General features: G+C 38.5%; 1 protein-coding gene across 1 annotated transcript; it reads right to left on the reverse strand.

Moving 5' to 3' along the window:
• Nucleotides 1–403: 403 nt before the first annotated feature.
• Nucleotides 404–24,984, reverse strand: LOC117321029 (glutaminase kidney isoform, mitochondrial-like; the record flags this gene model as incomplete). The annotated part of the gene is made up of 7 exons (XM_033875509.1): nucleotides 404–580; nucleotides 3,605–3,655; nucleotides 4,212–4,278; nucleotides 4,943–5,001; nucleotides 22,914–23,005; nucleotides 24,332–24,495; nucleotides 24,905–24,984. Coding segments are annotated over 7 exons (690 nt in total), but the record flags the coding sequence as incomplete, so codon positions are not given.
• Between the last annotated feature and the right edge of the window lie 960 nt (nucleotides 24,985–25,944).

The raw sequence follows: 25,944 nt of genomic DNA on the forward strand, positions 1-25,944 counted from the left end.
TTTTTTTTTTAAGAGTGAACTCCAATATCTTGGTGGAGATGATTGAACAAGAAATGGACACAAGCAACTAGGCACTGATCGTGACCAAGACTGGCCTACAGACTGGAATGTATTCAGCATATGTAAATTGTAGTGGTCTGAAACTAACAGCTATCAGACTTTTATGTAGCCTAAGGTAGAGAGAGTTATGCAAGATTTATCTCCCTTGTTAAAAATAAACAACATTACATAGTCTAACAGCTGATTTTAATCAGATTGTCCTCATTGAACCATAAAAAATGTCACGATGAAAAAACTCATACAGAAACTTAGATGTCAATATTTATCTCCCTTTATGAACAAACAAACATACAAACAAGAAATAAATATATAAATAAATAAATTAATGTAGCAGCATACAGACCTGGAAAGCAAACTGGCCAGAGTAGTCGTACATGCCGCAGGAAAACATCAGTGAGAGTGTGTCACGGACAGACTGCGCTGTGAGAAGGCTATCTCCTGTGGTTGGACAGACTCCGCCATTGGCTAGTGTGGCTGCAAGCACCGCCCCCGAGTCACAGTTGATCTCAACGGAACAGAGCTGTGTAATTTCAATAGAAACAAGATATTAATAGAATCTATGATGGGTCTTTTCTGTGGACTGAGATATCTCAAACAGAGTGTAAGAGTTTGGCCAGTCAGCACGAGGCCTGCCAAGTGCTGGTCAGCAAAACTCTTATACGAGGTTGAGATATCCTTGTTCCCAGGACAGACCAATGTTTGGTTATTTTTCTCACATACTTGCAAGCAAATGTAACTTTTTATGGAAGTTTTTCATGGGGTCATGCTCCTTGGAATGTGCATCAAAATTGATGATGTCATCGTAAGATAATGATGTTATGTTTTTGTGAGCAGCATCATATAGCGTGTGCCGGCTGTTTTTCCCACCCTGTGCGAGATCGATTTATTCTTTCCCTAGCAACCGCGGGATAGCCCTGTGAAGTATGCGAGATATCAATATCCTCAACAAATTGTGGAATGTCAAAATACAAGTGAGCAATTTTCGATTAACTACACAGACTTTTTGACTGATTTAATTTTAATTAAAATAATTAACTACTGGGTGCCCCAAACTATAAATGAATGCCTTTCACCAGTCAAACTATGATTAAACTACATAGTTACCAGAACCTGGATTAAGAGACCGACTGTCATATGTGACCGTACTTCCCCTCCCAATGTTATTTACTACACTAGTTACCAGAACCTGGATTAAGAGACCACCTGTCACATGTGACCGTACTTTCCCTCCCAATGTTATTTACTACACTAGTTACCAGAACCTCTATTAAGAGACCACCTGTCATATGTGACCGTATTTTTCCCTCCCAATGTCATTTACTATACTAGTTACTAGAACCTGTATTAAGAGACCACCTGTAACATGTGACCTTACTTTCCCCTCCCATCATTATTTACTATACTAGTTACCAGAACCCGGATTAAGAGACCACCTGTCATATGTGACCGTACTTCCCCTCCCAATGTTATTTACTACACTAGTTACCAGAACCTGGATTAAGAGACCACCTGTCACATGTGACCGTACTTTCCCTCCCAATGTTATTTACTACACTAGTTACCAGAACCTCTATTAAGAGACCACCTGTCATATGTGACCGTATTTTTCCCTCCCAATGTCATTTACTATACTAGTTACTAGAACCTGTATTAAGAGACCACCTGTAACATGTGACCTTACTTTCCCCTCCCATCATTATTTACTATACTAGTTACCAGAACCTGTATTAAGAGACCACCTGTAACATGTGACCGTACTTCCCCTCCCAATGTTATTTACTACACTAGTTACCAGAACCTGTATTAAGAGACCACCTGTCATATGTGACCGTACTTTCCCTCCCAATGTTATTTACTATACTAGTTACCAGAACCTGGATTAAGAGACCACCTGTAACATGTGACCGTACTTCCCCTCCCAATGTTATTTACTACACTAGTTACCAGAACCTGTATTAAGAGACCACCTGTCATATGTGACCGTACTTTCCCTCCCAATGTTATTTACTACACTAGTTACCAGAACCTGGATTAAGAGACCACCTGTCATATGTGACCGTATTTTTCCCTCCCAATGTCATTTACTATACATACTAGTTACATATGTACCTGAACCTGGATTAAGAGAACACCTGTCACATGTGACCGTATTTTCCTCTCCCTATACTATTTACTATACTAGTTACCAGAAACTGTATCAAGAGACCACCTGTCATATGTGACCGTACTTTCCCTCCCAATGTTATTTACTACACTAGTTACCAGAACCTGGATTAAGAGACCACCTGTCATATGTGACCGTATTTTTCCCTCCCAATGTTATTTACTACACCAGTTACCAGAACCTGTATTAAGAGACCACCTGTCATATGTGACCGTACTTTCCCTCCCAATGTTATTTACTATACTAGTTACCAGAACCTGTATTAAGAAACCACCTGTCATATGTGACCGTACTTTCCCCTCCCATCATTATTTACTATACTAGTTACCAGAACCTGTATTAAGAAACCACCTGTCATATGTGACCGTACTTTCCCCTCCCATCATTATTTACTATACTAGTTACCAGAACCTGGATTAAGAGACCACCTGTCATATGTGATCGTACTTTCCCTCCCATCGTTATATACTACACTAGTTACCAGAACCTGGATTAAGAGACCACCTGTCATATGTGACCGTACTTTCCCTCCCAATGTCATTTACTATACTAGTTACCAGAACCTGGATTAAGAGACCACCTGTAACATGTGACCGTACTTTCCCCTCCCATCATTATTTACTTTACTAGTTACCAGAACCTGTATTAAGAGACCACCTGTCATATGTGACCGTACTTTCCCTCCCAATGTTATTTACTATACTAGTTACCAGAACCTGGATTAAGAGACCACCTGTAACATGTGACCGTACTTTCCCCTCCCATCATTATTTACTATACTAGTTACCAGAACCTCTATTAAGAGACCACCTGTCATATGTGACCGTACTTTCCCTCCCAATGTTATTTACTACACTAGTTACCAGAACCTGGATCAAGAGACCACCTGTTATATGTGACCGTATTTTTCCCTCCCAATGTCATTTACTATATATACTAGTTACATATGTACCTGAACCTGGATTAAGAGACCACCTGTCACATGTGACCGTACTTTCCTCTCCCTATACTATTTACTATACTAGTTACCTGAACCTGTATCAAGAGACCACCTGTCATATGTGACCGTACTTTCCTCTCCCTATACTATTTACTATACTAGTTACCAGAACCTGGATTAAGAGACCACCTGTCACATATGACCGTATTTTCCTCTCCCTATACTATTTACTATACTAGTTACCAGAACCTGTATCAAGAGACCACCTGTCATATGTGATATTTTTCATTGCCTCCCTTGGAAGGTCATATATGATACGGTTTGAGTGTACAATTATTTTAACTGCTATATTACAATTTAAAGCCACTGACTATTTGTAAACAATATTTGACTGTCTTCTGTTAAAATTGACCTTACGGAGCAAAACTGGAGATTCTTACTTGGAAATAGAAGTTTAACACCTCTCTCAGGTTAGTTCCCTCTGGAAAGCACTGAAACAGAGAAAGGTGGAGATTTTACAAAATATTTTAAATTTCAGTCATTTGACATCAGTTTCATCATAATACTCGTGATCAAGAAACATACACATACATACGATATCATATTTCAAGAAAATTGATGAATGCATTTGTACTTGTAAACAAGATCACTGTATGAGTGTGAAAAATTGTCAGGGTGAAAGCTGATAGGGTGAAAATTTGGCAAGGTGAAAGTTGATAGGGTGAAAGTTTGACAGGTGAAAGTTGATAGGGTGAAAGTTTGACAGTTAGAAGTTGATAGGGTGAAAGTTTGACAGTTAGAAGTTGATAGGGTGAAAGTTTGGCAAGATGAAAGTTTGACAAGAATAAATTTAAAAGTTAACTGGGTGAACATTTGACAGTATTAAAGTTTGACAACCGTTAAAGTTGACAGGGTGAAAGTTTGGCAAAATTTCACAAAAATGAAAATTGACGGAGGAAGATCGAGAAAAGAAAAAGTTGACAGGATGGAAGCCCAATTCTGTTATCAGGTAAATACAGGTTGTAGTGACCTAGAAAACATATTTACCCTTTTCTCTCTCATGTAGTAACCAAGGGAAAAATTTCTATCCGCTGTCTCCTTCTCTGATAAATAACTACAACAAGACATCAAATTTTATATCAAATTTCCTGTCAAGCTCCACACGAATATTGATCATTACTGTATATATACTGATTTTGGCGTGCTAAAATTTTAGCAGATTACCAGAGCAGTGTAATGATGAATTATCACACCAATAATGATTAGTATATAGAATGTATTGTTAAAGCAATCATAACTAAGACCAATTTTTCTTTTGCAAAAACGCATGAAAATAAGATAACCAATAAATATATACTTATAGTAACTATATATGTGTATAATATATATCATACCTCTGAATTAATTATCTTAATGCTGTCAAAATTATCAGTATCAATAAAAACAAGTTATACACTGATGTTACAAAATATATTCTGTCCTTTGTATCTTCAATCAGTCACATACCAAATTTCATTAATTTAAATGAATTTTATTTTCCCATTTTTATAACTACAAAGAACTTAACTGTTATTCAGGAAAATTCTCCATGTTACAGATTTTTTTTTTAACTTGATTATAAATTCACCACAAAAGGAAAAATTCAGCGAATGCTTGTTTTTTATCTCTAAACTATGTCACTGCAGACGTGATCAATTTCAAATCTATCCAGTCTTCTTAAATACTATTTAAAAATAATGAGACCGAATAATTCTGCAAGATACCATAGAAACACTCACACTCCATTATTGAAAGTCATCAACTCCCCACCAGCCATCTTCTTAAACATGTTAATTGTCTGTAAAATAAAGTTTAAATTAAATGAAAAAATTCTTATGTAATAGACGACAGCAATATAAATTCACAAATACATGTACAATCATTTGACAATTGCTACAAGAATTTACCAAAACAAAAGAAGAGCTCAAGTCAACCTCTTGCAGTAACCTCAAGGAATGTTAGTGGTGGGACATCGGTTGGGAATTCAAACCGATCCGATGATCGGATCGGCTAATGCTGCCGATGTCGTTTACCGATTATTTAATCGGTTATAAGAATATCTTCCACAACAAAGTGCAGAGTTATTTTATTGCTCTCAAACTACTAATAGTTGCTTAATTGGTTGTGTGTGTGTTTCTCACTTATATTGCTTATCATTTATTCATATATAGCTTGTGTTATTGTTGATATTGTGTTAAAAAGCCAAAGAAGAATCGTCGGCATACTGTAGTGAAAATCGGGGGAGTTATCTCCCTTGGTTGGAGCTCATTCCGCACGTGAGCTAGTATAAAATCCCGCGGGGTGTCAGAGAGCGGTCTCTTTGATCCTGAACCCTGCAATGCACACATACAGCCACTAAACGTGAGTACTCGTCACTGTATTGTATGGGTTTTGGGATACGGGAGCATTCATTAGTCTTCTAGAGAAGGCTGGTGAGAACCCTACACCAGTTTTCTCTACACTGGTGTCAGAGTGTGTGAGAATTTCACGCCAAATTCTATTTTTTTCAACATGTTTGTTCAACTTAGTGTCGTCCTGTTCCGGACAGCACGTGTCAGCGCCATTTTGTTTTGACCTGCACATGTTGCCTACGGAGCAGAACGACACTCTGTCGGACTATTAGTTTTTTTTTTTGCTAACTATTTGTAGGTTAGGGTAGGTTGGAACGATTTAATTGTCGTTCCAACAAACATTTTTGTTTTTTTCGTGTTTTTGCTGGTACACTTGATCGTGTGGGCCGCCCATATCGGCGGCATACAAAGGCCGAGTGTACAATCATACAGTAACATAGGTTTTTTAAACGAACATTAATGTTCGGTTATTGCCATCAAGAACTGGGCTGAGAAATATGACCATATTTGGTAACCACATTCACCAATACGCCATCTACTGTCTGTTACAATGAAATATGGCTGCCCCCATTGCCTTACGCTTCAAATAATTTACCTGCAAAAACATCTTCATTTTATATAGTAGTTTTACCGAAAATGTTTAAATATATTCAGTAGATATTTTCAAGATGCATACGATTTGAGAAATGCATAACGCTAGCGAAATGTTAAGACTAAATGAACCTGAACTTTGCGAATAACTCCAGGTCAATATATTTATGTAAACAACTATTGCGCAGGCGCATTCGTCTCCGGATGTTTAGAAAGTTTTGCTCTTCCGTGTTCATTCCAAAACGGCTGACAGTATAGCATAGGTCAGCAAATATGTCTGCAATTTACTTAAATGTGTAATATGTATATTCTAGAATGTTACATCATTATCAACTAGGTGTGTATTTCTATAATTTAGAGAAAGAAATATATCAATAACGGCATATGAGACGATACACTGTATCATACTATAGGTTACTGTACGTGTTAACGGTGTTTGAGAGAAAGAACTGTAAGCTTACATATGTATAGACTTACAATTAGGTGGCATTTGTGGTCAGGGTGACTGGTCATAGCGTTAACGTTGTCATCGATTTCCATATACCAATTTCCTTTGACGAAAATGACCAATAAATCAAATGCAAATGATAATATCTTGTTATGTGCACGGGATTGCTTGTTGTAGGCGATACTTGGAACGTATTTACTGTTGTAAGGGAGGTAACTGCAAGATTACGGAAATCAAAAGTTAAACCAATTTGATTGGTCGATTCTTCCATGACTTTGGCAGGGGGTTTACAATCGAAGTGACAGATAATTACGGCAATATTCAGATGATATCAACAATAACATATTTGGATACGTGTGGTTGGCAGTTGTCATGTTTAAAATGAACAATTATATAGCTTGTTTTTATTTCGGCAAAGACGAGAATATTTACTAAAACGGACCACGCGTGAAGCGGACTTGGAAATACCGAAACGAAAAAAAATGGGGCTTAATTATAATATAAACTGGCATTATTTTCAGAGGATTGACCAAAATATATGTTCTGCAATGCCTGATTGTATCATGTATAAAATATTAGAGGTTTATTTGACCGAATTTTAAATTAATTATTCATTTGCGAATCGCGGCCCGATTGTCGTTAGAGTTGAATTACCGAAATGGCCGATAGTGGACCCAAAATCGATATTTTTACGTGACGAACTACTGAGACGGTGTTAAGTTCATGTTAAGTCAATCTGATTAAAATCAGCTGTTACATGGCTACGTTTACTATGCACTACGTCTACTAGGTAAATTTTTTTTAAAGACGGAAATCCGGATTATCTAAAAACAAATGCAAAAATACTTGTGATATTCACTTAATTTGATATTCGGCCTTTAATTATTATCTGTAGTTTTATAACTTCTGATATATTGTGATTGATACTCTATATAATATTGCTGTGGAACTTTTTCAAACAAATTCATTTTAATAATTTGTAAATCTAGAATTTTCATCAAGTCATGATCAAGACTTGAAATTCTCACTACACCATACTTCAAACACGGAGTAATCGATGGATTGATAAACTGAAAATTGAAGTCAAGCAAATGAGTTAATAAAATGTATTTACCTTAAATATTTTTTCAATATACAACAAATGTTCAGATGACTGTTTGTGCCATGCTGTTACAAGATTCAGTTACAATTCTAAAATTGAATTAGTATGTAAATATATGTTATCCTGTCAATATCCACAAAGCGAGTGTAGTCTACTGTACTCAAAGTCATGCCAGTAGATAGCGGTACATATACTTATTGCTTACATCTAGTGCTTACTTGTGTGAATTATAAATCAATAACAAAATTGTTCATATATTTCTATATATGACTTCACAAATTATGTTGTGTCTGAAGATCTGAATGAAGTGAATAAACGATATATTAAATTATTTTTATGAAATATTCAAGTCACAGATGATTCTCTTTTAAAAATATTGATTTCAGGTCCATTTTGGTAATTCAACTATGACGGCAATCAGGCCTCGAATGGCGAATAATTACAAAAAATTTAAATATGTCTCGGTCAAATAAACCCCTAATATTTTACATATTATTAATTTTGACATTGGAGAACATATAATTGTGTCCATTCTCTAATATAAGCACTGGTAGAAAGTACAGAATAGAGCTTCGTAAATATATCAAAATTACTAATTACCCCAATAAATATAACATTTTACATAAACCTCCTATGACTGATGGTGAACTTAAACTTGCAAATCTCCTGTGTCATTCCAATTTTGATATGTGTAAATATATACACGTACGGTATACAGTGCATTCCGCTTAATCGGGTTGCCTATTTGCGGGGACTTTTTACCCGATTAACCGACTTACCCGATAAGCCGAAATGCTTGTCGCCATCTTGGATTTGGTCCGTAATGGTAGTCAGACTTGGTCGATTTTGGATGAAAATATTTGCGTTATTATTGTTAATAAACGGTGTTTTTGTTTGTGCTTTTACTGATGTCAAATTGTCAGATTACTATTACTAATTGTATAAAAATGTGTGTATTAAAATAACAAAACCTTAATGATTTTCTTATTCGCGGCACAGTACAATCGTAGCACCTCAAATCGGGGGGTCATACATCCCTGTTTCATCCGTGTGTTCCTAATTTGACATACGATCTAAGGACTCGCCGACAATTACATCTAAAATCATTTATGTTTATCATAGAGACATTCTTATGTTCGCTTTGAAGTTTAAAATATTCCATATTATTTCCAATTACCAAAGCACAGAGATCGGAGAAACCGAGTTTATTTAGGTCGTTTCCTGTGGTATTAAATTTATACGAACTTGACACTGGCAGTCACTGATAAAACAACACGAAATCCAATGTAATGTTTTTTATTAACCAGTTCTAATCCTAACCTGAATAGGAATTATGAGCTAACGTCGGGCGTCTGTCCTTTTACTGCTCGCTACTGATTTTTAACTCACCTGTGTATCGGTGTCGTCACATTTCCCCGTGGCGAACCCCTCACTTTGGATTCGCCACATACAGTAAGCGGTGATATCAATCGATCTGTAGCAATATCAGACCCAGGTAAAAACCTATTGTTTTGGTTTTTGCTTCGAAGATTTTACATCCCAGACGTAAAAGTTTAATTGTCTAGTCGCTTAATTATGCTTTTAAAACCCCATTACGTTTTGCCTGCTGCTGACTCTAAAAATAACATTTAATTTTACCCACAATTCTTAGTCGACTTCCTGTTGGGGAAAAACCACACGAGGCAGAATCAACAACAACACAGTTCTGAACATGACAAAACCCCGACATAACATTACCGTTTAAGGTAATATTTAACTGTTTTTTGACATTTGAACCATCAAAATTACACTATTTGTTGATAAATGTCTAAAACTTAAAGAAATACGCGATGACTTTCGTGAAAATCGGAGCATTTCTATTATTTGTCCCGATTGTTCTATTCGAATAACCGAAAAATACGACTTTTCCAACCCAATTAACTCTTTCCGTACTCACGACGACTACAGACGTCACAAAAATGTGCTATTGTATCCTTCATGACGACTACACACGTCACAATTAACATGCCTTCCATCCTTTGTGACGACTCAAATCGTCGTAAAACATCGCGAAAGATGTTGATATTACTTGCTGGTTTAGCATAGTCATACGAAGGAATTGACACGGAAATGATGTTTTTAAGAAATAAAAAGCAATGTAAATATTGTATTGATGGTATGTTTTACGTACCAGAAGCATAATTCATTCGTTAAGATTGTCTATTTCAAAGAATTCCGCCGGTTCATGCCGAGCTGTTTACATAGCTACAAAATGGCGGCCTCAAATTTACTTTCGTTTTCTGCGAGATTGTTGAGGTGTTAAACACAATAAAACAATTAAAAACGATAATATATATATAATTGAGTAACGTTTATCATCAAAATAAGTAAGAAATACGTAAAATATTTTTACACACCGAAAAAACGATGTTTTGGCTGCGTGATTTCTTGCACATGTGTGACACATGTGCCGATTAACATGTCATTTCCCGCGATTCTGCCTGGTGATTTCGCCGTATTTTAAAGGAAAAATTGGGTAAAAGAGTTTCCGTACTCAGTACTTGTTCCATATGATAAACTTCATTTAATATTAAGCATTATACAACAGTAAAAGATCAGTAAAAGATCGTTTTATCGACGTCTGATGTGATAGCCATATGCTCCAATACACAAAGGACCTACCCAGCATTCACTTCCGGTAGCGACCGCGAAATTTGAATGAGTACGTAAAGAGTTAAACGAATTTTTTTAACATGATTTAAGAGAAAATGGTTTTGGTTTTTGAAATTTTACCCAATTAAACGAAATACCCGATTAAGCGTTACCCGATTAAGTGGAATGCACTGTATATATAGATATAGATATGGAATGATTCACAAATTTGCACACAGTTATGGAATCTTATAACACCACCGAAAACTGTTCTTTCCACATATAAAGGATGTGATTTGTGCAATAACATTGCTGAACTGTGTGGTTCACTATGATTGGATGATCAACATTGGAAAGGGACAATAAATAGGGAATGTGTCATCCCATCGAATGGACTGTAACCGTTATCAGCTTTGAAGTTGAAAATGAAGCTTGAAGTTTTCTTTTCCTGTTTGCTGAATTATTTGATGAAGATAGTCTTTGTATGGTTGTTATTCTTTATCACATTGTGTACAATACTGTAATTATACCAGAAGTATATCTTCTCATATAAAGATTTATTAACATCAAATGATTCCTGAACAAAAGGAGTCAAATTTTTTGTTTTGAAGTACCAAACATGCTTGAGTACAGTTTCAATAGGATACATTCCTAATCCGAGCCTTGATTAGCAGCTCTGGTTTTGGTTTTCAGTAGTTCTTTATGTGTGTTTCATCATATTAAGTTGAAATATGCTAAACTAACGATGGAACTAGCCTAAATTTAGTGCATATTAGAAGTTGGCATCAATAAGGTCACAGAGTCCTGGCTGTATTATAACTGATGATGCCTTCCCGAAAGAAAGACATATTTTATTTTCATCCATCCAAGATAGATCAACAAACTGCCAATTTCAATTAGGACCTTACAGAAACATGCATGTGTTTAATCATATCAGAACAGCTGCAAACATTTCAAATTATTTGCAATTAATTCCTAAACCAATATCAGTAAATTTATCGACTTTAAACTTAGAAGATTACTGATTTTGCATTAAACAATAATGTTCGTTTACAGTACTTCCAGTACTTTGATTTTAAATCAGAAATTAGTTTAGGTAGTTATTTTGATACGGCTACGCACCTGTGCTGTGGGCCGCCCATTATATTTTGGCGGCGTACGGAGGAGGTGTGTTATAATCGCACGTATTTTAGGTTAGAGTAGTTAGTGTTAGGGAAATTATTTTTAGTTATAGGAAATTAGTGTTAAGTTAGTATTAGGATAGCGTAGATTAGATATAATTACATGTATTATTGGTGTTATTTTACATAGCACCACACAACAGTAGCCTACAAACACATGTAAAAACTGTGTTGTGTTCTTTATTTACACCACCCCTTTTGCATACAAAAACTGTGTTGTGTTCTTTATTTACACCACCCCTTTTGCATACAAAAACTGTGTTGTGTTCTTTATTTACACCACCCCTTTTGCATACAAAAACTGTGTTGTGTTCTTTATTTACACCACCCCTTTTGCATACAAAAACTGTGTTGTGTTCTTTATTTACACCACCTGTGTTGCCTTCTTTATTTTTCCTGTGATAACCATGCCTTGTATTAATGTAAGGGAAGCAACAGAGGAGGAACTCTGTTCCCTTCCAGGTATAGGGGAAGTCTATGCAGGGAAAATAATAGAAATCAGGGGGAGGGAAGAATTAACATTGTCTTCCCTAAAGGAATTAAGAATAAGCAAAGACACTTGGCTAGATTGGATATGCCAGGGAAGGATTACAGGTATGAACCTGAGGCCAACCTCACCACCCCATTCACCCACGCCCTCCAGAGGGTCACACTCCCCTAGTAAAAACTTAGAAAGTCGCCTGGATAAACAGGACGATGCAATGAGGGACATGAACCTCAAGTTTACAGAATTATGGGGAAAATTAGATAAATTTATGGTAGACAGGGGGACAGCGGAACTCTTAAAGGAGGAGTCCGCTGTTACCAGGTCAATTCCTGGTAAGGTGGTACAACCGGGAACAATTCAGCTAACCACCCCTAGTGGGGCGCAGTACAACCATGACCAGGTACCACTAGACCCCCAGCCCTTAGAACCCACAGTTCCTGACTTTCCGCCAGTATGGGGGGAACCCACCCAACAACGGGAGGCACCAGGGGGGTTGGTCATGTCGGGGACCCTTCCACAAGGTAACCCTTATCTGGACAGCATCATAAATGTACTACCTAGGGATGGTCGATACATAAGGGATCAAGTTACCTCATACCCTCCCCAATCTAAAGCCAACACATGGGGGATACAGATATCGCCTCAACAACAAGAATTTAAAACATCTTGGGGTTTTACAGAACCTCAGAACAACATGAACAGTTCTGTGGATCAGCCACCGGTATCTAGGGATACTATGGGCATTACCCGACCCCATGTTGGGGACAATCTACCATCGATGTCAAGGTATTCAACCCATAGCCAATGACATACCTGTAGGTTATGGATTTCAACCAGGTCCCCAGGTAACAGGCAGGCACCCAGTATCTGCTGGAGTCCAGACATTTGCTGACTTAGACCCTTTATGTTCCAGGGACCTGGGTGGTTATGGTGGTAACATTACTACCAATCCACCACCAAATGATTATGGGGGGTCTACACCCATACCACACCCACAGATACATGACTTGCCCACAGCCCCTGTATGTAGGCCCAATGTAGAAACTCCCTTATTAGGGTACATAGATGGCCTCACCATACCAAACCATATTAAACCGGATAACTCAGGGGATAGTAAACCTCCTCCCAATAGGGGAACAGAGACCCACGTGGGGAATACAGCTGTTAAGTATACCCGTAGAGGTTCAGTAGACAGACAGTCAATATACCATAGAGACCCAGGGGGGGGGGAGGCACACATATGATAGGCATAATCGGGACGACCACGGTTCTCGGCGCGGCTCAACCGATCGAGGGGCCGTTGACAATAGGCGTGCCCGCAATCCACATCGTGCCCGAGTGGAAAACCGCCGTGCCGACTCATCGGACAGTGAACCATCTGACTTAGATCTCTCGAGTCAGGAGGAGCCTAATGTGGAGTCATCCAGTGACAACTTCAACCGACATCGGAGAGATGGACACCGCCACCACCGACATCGCAGTAAAAGCCCGCAGCGCCACAAGATGCCAACATTTACTGGTAAGGATAGATGGGAACCCTTCATCCTAAAATTTGACCGCATAGTAGCCGACAACGCATGGTCAGAGCGTAAGACAATTAACCGGTTCTTTGATTGTCTAAGCGGGGACGCGCTAGAATATGCAGATAAATTACCTGGCGCGCTCTCCTTTCATCGGCTAAAAAAGAAGATGAAGGAGAGGTTTAGTGACAAGGATGTACCTGTAGTAGCTAGGCGCGAGCTCCAGTATGCCAAGCAGGAAGAAACGGAGACCCTTGCTGAGTACGCTCAGCGTATCCAAACGCTTACCAATGATGGGTATGCTTACGCTGATGAGACCACCCAAGATCAAATCGCGACAGAATCCTTCTTAAAGGGATGCCGGGAGAAGGTGGCGGCTCAAAAAGCTATGGAAAAGAACCCCAAGACGGTTCATAAGGCCCTTAAATATATAAAGGCCTCGGTAGCGAACCAGCGCGCTTTATTTGGCACACGCTCGTCACATTTTCCGAGTAGACAGGTGGAGTTCGCTGAAGGCACCAAACCCGGGGACGGTGAGACACAGCAGGAGATTATTAAAATGCTACGCGATGAGGTAAATGATCTCAAACGGTCGCTTACGCGTGGTGGGACAGCTAACTCACCGTACTACCAGCCTCGGCCCCCACCTCCATGCCATAATCAGGGTGGAGGTGAGGTGGCATCTCCGTATTACCCGCCGGCGGGGGATCCACGTTGGTATCCTCCGTATCGCGAAGGGAATCGAAATCCCGACCGAAGACCTCGATCTCCCGGGTACGACAGTTCCCCGCGGCGCTTCCAACGGTCAATGGATAATGACAGCCGTCAATTTCTGCCTAGGGACTGGGATCGTTCCCCTACTGCTGACCGGAAGACGTGGGACCGAGGACGTAACTCTACGCCACCAGGATGGAGTAATGGTAGGAGCCAGGGCAACACGGAAGACAGCTCACCGTCACCCACGAACAAGGGATCAAGGGATTCATCCCCTCATAGGGAAATAAAGTTAGTAGTCTCGGAAGGGAGTAGTCTAACCATACCTGTGACCTTGAATGGGACAACCATAAGGGCAGTCGTAGATACAGCCGCCACCATGACACTGATCCGGAGAGGATTGCTGGACCACATGAATGGACCACTTATACTGGGTAAAAGGGTACAGCTCAGAGCATTCACCGGCAACCTGGAGAATGTATGGGAAATTAAGGACCTACTCATTGGGTTAGGAACCACGGTGACCCCCTGGACGGTATGTGAAGCACCCATCACAGATGACATGTTGCTGGGCGTAGATTTCCTAGCCAGGAACAGCTGTATCCTGGACATGAACTCTGGGAGGCTACTAATGGGAGATCAAGTAATCCCTCTCACACCTTACAGGGAGAACCCACAGGAACCACCCATGGTGTCCACCGCTCAGACAACTATTACCTCAAACTCCATAGGATTTTGTGATGTCAGCTGGAACGAGACCACCCGGCAGCCGGTCATGGTCCAGCCCAACTCCAGTGCGGTGGGGCCATTATTTGGCAACACATCGGTATCCTCTGGGGTGGATCATGCCATTATGAAGGTGGTCAGTGACTTCAAAATTGCAAGGGGGAAGGACGTCATGAGAATAGAGACAGTGGAGCCCCATATACCCCTTCCTGTCAGGGAACCACACACTGAGCCGCCAGGAGAAGCCCATTCCAACAGAGACGTGTCATGGAAGACCCAGAATGATCCGAACCCAGGAGGTGGATCAGAGCTTCTTACAAACATGTCGGTAGTACCCGAGAACGCGCTGAAGGGCCGCTATCCGCAGTGTCGTGGGATTTCGCGCCAACAGAACCAGGGTCCGCTGAGTATGTCTGTCAAACCATGGAAGATTGACCCCGGGGGTACCTACTCATGCAGTCTAGGGGAAGAATGGCGACCCTATATCACTCTCCTATACAGGGAGACAAAAACTCCCCATAAGTTGGACATTAAGGTCCATTGGGAAGGGGCTGATACAGGACTAGGGGCCAAGTATTGTCACCACGATCGCTTAAAGCTCTTGGCGGGGGATACATTTCCCATATGGCTACGTCGCCTAAGACACAACCTCCTACCGGGGGCCGCGTACGATGATTCCTCGCGGACCGAAGTACCCTCGGACAAGGAGGACATAGACCCATGTGACGCGAGTTCAGGGGAGGACAGTGACGCTCCGATGGCGAGTCGTGGGTGGGGGAACACCCCGGAAGCGGTAGTAACACACCGCCAAGTGTGGTGTCCCCGAATAAACCATCAACAGGCCCCGGAGTCTCGAACCGCTCGAATACCGTTGGCTCTCCCGATAGCACTTTGAGGGGGGACCAGAATAAACCAGTAACGCGTACGGGGAGACAAACCAGACATCCCCGTAGATTTGACAACTACTGCCTACCCTAGGTTACACTACGGGAGGGGGGAAGGTAAGTTAGGCAAGCGAATACAGGTGGTGTGTGTAGGCACAAATGCAGGTGGTGTATAGGAGTATATAGATAGGAAATGCTACTATTCCGATCCATACAATGCAACTCTCAGTCAATTCCGTTGCAGGATTATAAATGGACATCCTGGAATTGCACCACCGGGAAGATGGGCTTGAGGACCTCCTTAGGGAGGTCCAAGGGTTATTAGAACCCGAAGCCCCATGGCCATCGACCCCCAAAGGGCCGGTGGGTGGGACTTCTCCCTCAGGGACTCCACCGTCCACAGGGACGGAGGAGTCCAAAACGTATGCAAATCCGACTCCTCAATTGGAGTCGGAGACTTCCTCACCCCCAGGGCCCGTCCATGCTCCCCTGGCAGAGCTGGAGAAGACGGACCTTGAGGGTGACAACATTCCCCCTGAAACGTCCGGGGGGGATGCCCCTTCACCAACCCGGGGCCCCACTAAAACACCAAACCCAATATCCACCTTGCCACCGCTTTATAGGAGCTGGAGGTGACGGTGGAGCCCCTAAATATCCAAAATAGAGAAATGCCTCCTAGGGTTCCAAATTATTTGTAGAACCTCAAGGGGGCAAGTCTTAAAAGTCTATGTAACCAGTAATGTGCACCGCGGGGTTCCAGTGGAACCTCAGCAGGCAGCATCCCAATTGATATTTATATACTTGATGAAATATCGGAATTCTCTAATTCTCGGAAGGGTTTAGAGTTCAAGGCACTCTGGTGCTGATGGAACTTTAAGTTCCTCAAGGGGGGCGTGCAGTCACACAGAGATCTCTCCTCAATTTGTGGGTCCGAGAGCCTCTGAGGGTGTGCACGCTGCCACAACACCAACAGATTGATAAGGTGTGAGGTTCTATACCTCCAGCACAAGTTCTCAAGGTCACTGCAGGCTCCCCCCTTGAGTATTCAGGTGGAGAGGGAGGAATCTGTGGAGACAGGTATATAGCTTACCTGAGAGACCCTCCCCTGAGAACTAATACATATAATTAAAATTCGATCAGGTCATCAGGTAGCCATTGGTCACAGAGAGCACACCTCATCTTAAGAGAGGGGGTAAGGAATGATATTTATCAATGTAAAAAAGAGTTAGAAGAGATTAGAGATAAAAAATTGAAGGGAAATATGTTTAGATCAAAGGTAAAATGGATAGAAGAAGGGGAAAAACCATCAAAATATTTTTGTAGTTTGGAAAAAAGAAATTTCACAGAAAAAATAATACCAAGGATAGAAACAGAGATGGGAATTATTACAAAGCAGGAGGAAATTTTAGAAGAAACCAGAAAGTACTATGATAGACTCTATAGAAATAATGATAAACCCTCTAATTACTCATGGATTAATGATCTCTCACTTACTGATATCCCTAAATTAACAGTCGATGAAATAAATAATTTAGAAAGTAATATTAATTATAAGGAAGCAACAGATGTATTAAAGAGTATGAACAATGATAAAAGTCCTGGGTCAGATGGTTTCACTGTTGAATTTTTTAATTTTTTTTGGGAAAAATCTTCATTCATTTATTATTCGATCAGTAAATCGGGGATATAAAACAGGTGAATTATCTGTAACTCAAAAACAGGGAATCATTATTTGTATACCAAAGGGAGATAAACCCCGTCAGTTTTTAAATAATTGGAGACCCATTTCTCTTTTAAATGTTATATATAAAATAGCTTCAGGATGCATCGCAAAAAGACTTAAATCAGTTCTAGATAAACTTATACATAGTGATCAAACAGGTTTCATTCCGGGCAGATATATAGCTGATAATACTAGATTAATTTATGATGTAATGGATTACACAGAAGAACAACATATACCTGGCATGCTTCTTTTACGTAATAGACTTCGAAAAAGCTTTTGATTCTGTTTCATGGACATTTATAAATCAAGTTTTAGAATTTTTCAACTTTGGGGACTCAATTAAACATTGGATAAAAACTTTTACAAATAATATTTCTTCTTTTGTAAACCAAGGTGGAAATTTATCTAAACCCATTAAACTAGAAAGAGGCTGTAGACAAGGAGATCCATTATCACCCTATATTTTTCTTCTCTGTGCAGAAATATTAGCAATTAAATTAAGAACAAATACACACATAAAAGGCATAAAAATTGACACAACAGAACATCTTATATCACAATTCGCTGATGACACTTCTCTTATTCTAGATGGTACTGAAACATCACTTAGGTGCTTTAAAAGAACTTAATTACTTCTGGGAAATATCAGGACTCAAATTAAACTACACAAAAACACAAGTTATATGGATAGGGAGTAAAAAATACAGTTCAGAGAAATTAGTCAATAATCTTGCTCTATCATGGGGTTCAACACATTTTAATCTTTTAGGAATTAACTTCAATGTTGACCTCAGTAAAATAGTTCAGTCTAACTTCAAAGAAAAAATTACAAAATTAAAGGCACTAATTAAACAGTGGAATAGACGATATATAACTCCGATTGGTAGAGTAACCATAATAAAAACACTGCTACTACCAATACTTACACACTTAATTATAGGATTACCATCACATAACCAATCTACTATGAAAGAGTATCAAAATATGTTCAATGAATACCTTTGGGGAAGTCCAATAGCAAAGGTCAAAGGAGATATTATTGTGAAATGTTATGAAGAAGGTGGCTTGAAAATGGTTAATATCCAACATTTTGAAATGGCCTTAAAATCAACATGGATTAGAAATATTTGTCTTAAAAAATTCAAATTGGCAGACACTTCTTTTTACAAAAATTAATAGAAATAAGCTTTTAACGTTAGGAAATAGATATATTGAATATAATATCAAAAATGTACTTCATAACAAATTTTGGATTGATGTTTTTAATGGGTGGAATACATTAAGAGGGAAAATTGAAATATTTATGCCAGAACAAATATTCCACCAACCAATTTGGTATAATGATTTAATAAAAATAGGTAATAATACTGTATATTATAAGCAATGGTTTGATAAAGGTGTGATTTTTATAAATGATTTACTTAAAGAAGATGGCAGTTTTCTTTAACAGAATGAATTTAATGAAGCTTTTAATTTAAATGCTAACTTCCTTGATTATAATGGTATTATTTTGGCAGTTAAACGATTAGGATGGAATTTTGAGAAAAAACTTACATTACCATTGATACCACTGTATATTGATATTGTTATTAAAAGTAAATAAGGTACAAAAGATATGTATAATGTATTGAATAAAAATGATGTATTGCCTACAGGCCAAGCAAAGTGGGACACCATATTTGGAAATATACCTATTGAGGAATGGAAAAAAATATACAGATTGCCTTTTGACACAAATAAAAATTCAAAACTACAATGGTTGCAATTTAGAATTAATCATCATGTCTTAGCTACAAACACTTATTTGAAAAAGATTCATTTTGTTCAGCCTGATTTATGTAATTTCTGCTTCATAGAAAAAGAAACAATACAGCATGTACTTTGGGAATGTAATAAAGTCCAAAATTTAATTACGGCTTTCCAAATTTGGGTGCAAGCTACTTGTAATGAGACATTTAATGTATGTAAAAAAGATTTCATTTTTGGTAAAATAGCACAAAACCCACACCAAAATAACAGAGCAGAAAATATTATAATACTAAATATGAAGCACTACATTTATTGTCAAAAGTGTTTAGGTAAAGCTCTTCACTTACCCACTCTAATTAGTAACCTTAAAACTTCATATAACATCGAGAGATACTTAGCAAAAAAATATTTCAGTGCTTACCATTCAGCTTTTAGAAAATAAATATAACAATTACAATAAGGTATTGTCTTTCATTATGAAATAGATTTAAATTTACCAATGTAATTAATTTTTATACTTTTTCAATTTGCTTTTTTTTTTTTTTTTTTTTGTTTTTTAGCAATAGTCAGTTATTTTTTGCCACCCTTTCAGAAATTGCCTTTGCTTTCGTCGGAAATCTCGTTTCAATTCTACATACACTATACTGCCCAATAATAAAGAATGTAATAGTAGATTTAAAATACACCAAAAATGTATGAGTATTCATTACAAGAGGCCCAGATAGAGGGCCTGTATCGCTCACCTGGTTTCATGAGATATGAAACAAGAATGATGCTTAAGTATATTTGTCACTGGTATTGCTATGTCAATATTTATATCATAAGCATTTTATATGGGTACATGTACATTGGTTTTATTTTAATACTAAAAATGCCAAAAAGTACATTAATCCATGAAATGAAATTGACTTTTGGCACGACCCCATAGGGATGCTACCACACAAATGTGAGTGATATCCATGCTTAGTTTCAGAGAAGAACTTGTTTAGACCAATTGACCCCTTTTGACCCTGCCCTCTGCCCCTTGGGGGGGGGGGGGGGGGGGGGGGGGGGGGGGGGGGGGGGGGGGGGGGGGTCAGCTCCTTCCTATATGCAATTTTGAATCCCTACCCAAATAGGATGCTACCATTCAAATCATTGCTAAGATTCATAGGATAAGTTGTTTAAATCAATTTAGCTAAATTGACCCCTTTTGGCCCCACCCCTCAGCCCCCTGACGGCCTGGGTCAACCCCAACATTTTTACAATTTTGAATCTCCACCCCATAACCATGCTACCATACAAATGTGAGTAATATCCATTGCTAAGTTTCAGAGAAGAAGTTGTTTAAACAAATTGACCAATTTTGGCCCGCCCCTCAGGCCCCCAGGGGGTCAGCCCCACCATTTGTACAATTTTGAATCCCCACCCCATAGGGATGCTACCAGGCAAATATGAGCGATATCCATTGCTTGGTTCCAGAGAAGAAGTCAATTATATGAATATAGCCCAATTGACCATATTTGGCCCCGCCCCTCAGGCCCCTGGGGGGATCGGTTCCGTCATTTGTACAATTTCGAACTCCTACCCCAAGGTGATGCTACCAGTAAAATATGAGAGATATCCATTGCTTGGTTCCAGAGAAGAAGTCAATTATATGAATATAGCCCGATTGACCATATTTGGGCCCCGCCCCTCAGGCCCCTGGGGGGTCAGCCCCATCATTTGTACAATTTTGAATCCCCACCCCATAGTGATGCTACCAGGCAAATATGAGCGATAGCCATTGCTTGGTTTCAGAGAAGAAGCCGTTTATATCAATATAGCCGGATTGACCACATTTGGCCCCGCCCCTCAGGCCCCTTGGAGGTCAGCCCCATCATTTGTACAATTTTAAATCCCCACCCCATAGTGATGCCACCAGGCAAATATGAGCGATAGCCATTGCTTGGTTTCAGAGAAGAAGTCGTTTATATCAATAGTGCCAAATTGACCCCTTTTGGCCCCGCCCCAGAGGCCCCCAGGGGGTCAGCCCCATCATTTGTACAATTTTGAGTCCCATACCCATAGGGATGCTTCTGACCAAATTTGTTCAAATTCTGATCAGCGGTTATGTAGAAGAAGTCAAATAAGTCAATTGTTGATGGACGGACGGACGGACGACAGACGCCACGGTATGGCATAAGCTCACCTTGGTCCTTCGGACCAGGTGAGCTAAAAATTGATTACATGTACGTAATTAAGAGAGTATTGATGTATATGTTTGTCTGGAACTAATAAAAAACAAGAGATCCCAAAGGGATCTTGGCACCCACCATTGAATGATCTTTATAGGTTCCATGTCAGATTGATCTTTTCTATACTTTTCCTTCCTCTAAGTCTTACTAATCTGTGTAAATTCGGAAACAGCCCTCTAGTACTTTTCAAACAAAGGGAACCTATATAACAAATTTAAGATTTAGCGATAATGGCTGTCAATACCAGGGACCAAGGGGAACCTACATATGAAATTTGAGAAAGATCCCTTCAGTACTTTCTGAGGAATCGCGATAACAAACTTCAATTGTCAAAATCCAAGATGGCTGCCTGTCGGCCATGTTGTTTTCCGATTGGTCTCAAAATGCAATATGCATAACTAGGCACCAAGAGGAACCTACATAATTATGAAATTTGAGAAAGATCCCTTCAGTGCTTTCTGAGAAATCGCGATAACAAACTTTAATTGTCAAAATCCAAGATGGCTGCCTGTCGGCCATGTTGTTTTCCGATCCGTCTCAAAATGCAATATGCATAACTAGGCACCGAGGGGAACCTACATTTGAAATTTGAGAAAGATCCCTTCATTGCTTTCTCAGAAATAGCGATAACAAACTTCAATTGTCAAAATCCAAGATGGCTGCCTGTCGGCCATGTTGTTTTCCGATTGGTCTTCAAATGCAATATGCATAACTAGGCACCGAGGGGAACCTACATATGAAATTTGAGAAAGATCCCTTTAGCACTTTCTGAGATATAGCGATAACAAACTTCAATTGTCAAAATCCAAGATGGCTGCCTGTCGGCCATGTTGTTTTCCGATTGGTCTCAAAATGCAATATGCATAACTAGGAACCAAGGGTAACCTAAAGATGAAATTTGAGAAAGGTCCCTTCAGCACTTTCTGAGAAATAGCGATAACAAGAATTGTTTACGGACGGACGGACGGACGGACGGAGGGAGGGAGGGAGGGACGGACGGACCACGGACCACGGACCACGGACGCAGGGCGATTTGAATAGCCCACCATCTGATGATGGTGGGCTAAAAACTAACGCGTTATATTGCGAAAAAATAAAAAAAAATAAAAAATAAAAAACTCTTGCAGTACCGGTATGCTAATTTCTAAAAAAAAAAAAAGACAAACAAATTTAACACATGATATTGAATTGGATTGTAGATTTTACACTCACTAAAATAACCTGATACATGTATATCATAGTAAATAATGAAATAACAATGATCAAAGAAGTAAACTCAAATGGAATCACGATCCTGGAATCAGTCTTACAAAACTAAATTGTATTTGAAGTTCCAGTTTGGGGAATGAAATAAGGGAATCACAATTTATAAAAATGGACTCACATGGTCAAATTTGTCAGCCGAGTTCATCTCCTGTTTCACTAGTGAGCATATCACAATGGCCCCTGAATTGATCATGGGATTATGTGGTTTATCTGAAATGAAAATAATATCACACATTACTTGCTACTTCAATGACACAATTTAAAAATATTGGGTCAACATAAAAACATTCTGTAATAATCTCGTCTTAATTTCTGCTTCAAAATAGGAAGGAGGGCTTATCACAGGAAACCATTATGATAAAATATGTGGGGACTGTAATCAATATGGATGGACTTATAAGTAGGTACGGGCTTATTACCAGGTACGGGCTTATTACCAGGTACGGGCTTATTACCAGGTACGGGCTTATTACCAGGTACGGGCTTATTACCAGGCATGGGCTTATTACCTGGTACTGGCTTATTACCAGGTACGGGCTTATTACCAGGTATGGAGTTTACCAGGTATGGACTTATTACCAGGCATGGCTTTATTACCAGATATGGGGTTTAACATGTATGGGCTTATTACCAGGTACAGGCTTATTACCAGGCATGGCTTTATTACCAGATATGGGGTTTAACAGGTATGAGCTTATTACCAGATATGGAGTTTACCAGGTATGGGCTTATTACCAGGTACAGGCTTATTACCAGGCATGGCTTTATTACCAGATATGGGGTTTAACAGGTATGAGCTATAATTATTATGAGGTATTAGCTTAGTTCCAGGTGTATAGGCTTATAAAATTAGGAAATGTTGAGAAATTATTTCAATCCCAAACCTTGCAATGAGTTCAGTGTATTAATCATGGTCATACCCTTGTCCCTAAGCTGTGTATACAACAACCTGACCTGAGAAAAATAAAAATAAATGTTTTTTTTTTAATTTAATCATAACGATGCTTTTGAAAATCTACTTGTAGTCTGAACTTCATAACGAGTCAGATTATGATATTATTGTTCCAGTCTGATTATGAGATTAATTTGGAATTATCAATATAGTTGCAACAACATTTTTCCTAAGGTAGGACTGAGATTTACTGACACTGACAATGTTCCCAGAATACTGATGAGGAAAATAGTTACATGTATTACTCACATGCAAATATTCACCCAGCAGCTATCATACATAATGCGTCGAGATATACTTCACCATTATTTTATGTAAATTACTCACATTATACGACATGAAATTGGTGTTTAATAAATGTACAGGACCTTTGCCATCCAACCAGTTAAAGGGATCGTCCTCAATACAGAAACAATTTTTATTCATAACATTGTTAATGGATACATGTTATCATTGTGTAGCTTTTAAATGATATATTGTTGTATTGGTATGTCTGTGATCAAATTCTTTATAAAATATTTTTGTGTCTTGAAAAAGGCACAAATTGCTGCAAAAATTACATGTGACGTGTCTGCTATACTTACCATTACGGTCCAAACAGATCATGTTAAAAGGATGGCCACTGGGTTCATGGCCGACATATTGATGGACGATCTCTGGTCCGAGTTCGTTGAGAATCATGGAGTAGGTCAGAGGTTTACTGACTGACTGCAGACAAAACGGTGTATTGATATCGCCGATGGAATGGCTACCAAAATAAAACAAAGAACACAAGCCATAATAAATCTAATTCCATGAGAAACACTTTTTACTGATTGTGAATTTTAAAACAATGAATTGTTTTTGTTGTAGAGTTTGATTTATAAAATTATCAAGAAATAAATCTAAATCTTAATTTCAGGAAATGTAAAATTATTCAGAAACAACCATTAAACATATATACACCGTACATTATGCAGCCAAACATTTTATAATATGGGTACCGTGATACAGTGGTATGGAACATACAGCATGGTGATATATAATGCATATTGAACTGTTTTTATCAATATTTTAATATAAGCCAATTTAGAGAGGCATAATCAAATCTTTGAGTAATATTGATTTATTCAAAGAAAAAACAGGTCTATTTTTTTTTCATATAACCAGATACTTACCGTTGTCCGTCTACTGTACACACAGAAACGCCCCAATAGTCGGGACTGTAACGGGCTAACTGAGGTATGTAGTTCGCCACCTGGAATAAATATTACTTCAATTTAATATCAATTTAACAATGATAATTAATAAATATGTGTGTAAATAGATTTAAACTTCACCTTACCAGACCCAAACTGATCAAAACACATATGTTTGACTTTACTGACTATTGATAATGCCATGTCTGGTATTAAGCCCACCCGTCTTGGGATATTTTTTAGATACATGTAACTACACGTTCTTATTGTTTTGAATAGTGTAAAATTCAAATGTCATCATTACCATATTTGACCTAAAAAGTACATAGGGCACTCACAAAATCACAAAAGGGATGGGCTTAATAATACCGTGTACAGGGCAAAATTTCCATGTGAAATCTCTGTGGGAAAAGTTTTAAAATTTTTGGTTAAAGGTTTGAAGATTACATATAATGTGTAATTGGCAGATCAGTGAGGTAATTAAGGAACTTTTTATGCTTCAATAAGCACACACATATCTATTCCTGAAAAATTAACAGGATTGCACTTATATGGCAAGGATTTATGCTTACATTTTGTATTAGGTCAAATACGACGGTAATTAAATTTGTGATTTGGGGATGAATTTATTTCAGTCAAGGGCAGATAACTCTACTACAAAATCTCCTTCACGGCTGCAAAATCAACATGTATGCATGTTCCAGAACATATACTTTGTATATCCAAAACTGTAGCTCAATAAAAATGAATACAAATTGGTAACATATTTATAATTATGTGAAAACATGAAAATGATATGTGAGCTAATTAACTTTATGTCTAATTTCTTCAATAAAGTTAATTAGATATACATTTTTCTGGGCTTTGTATCAATTAAAGCTGTAGACAGAAATATTTTTGATAGCTTGAAATTTATTTTACAAAATTATCAAAGTCAAGAACAATACTTCAAAAAAAGGTGTAGGCGTAAAGACATGGAATTAATTTTAATATTAGTGCATCAGCATAGAAATCTACTT

The sequence above is a fragment of the Pecten maximus genome, unplaced genomic scaffold (genome assembly GCF_902652985.1).
Source record: "Pecten maximus unplaced genomic scaffold, xPecMax1.1, whole genome shotgun sequence".
Taxonomy (NCBI): Eukaryota; Metazoa; Mollusca; class Bivalvia; order Pectinida; family Pectinidae; genus Pecten; species Pecten maximus.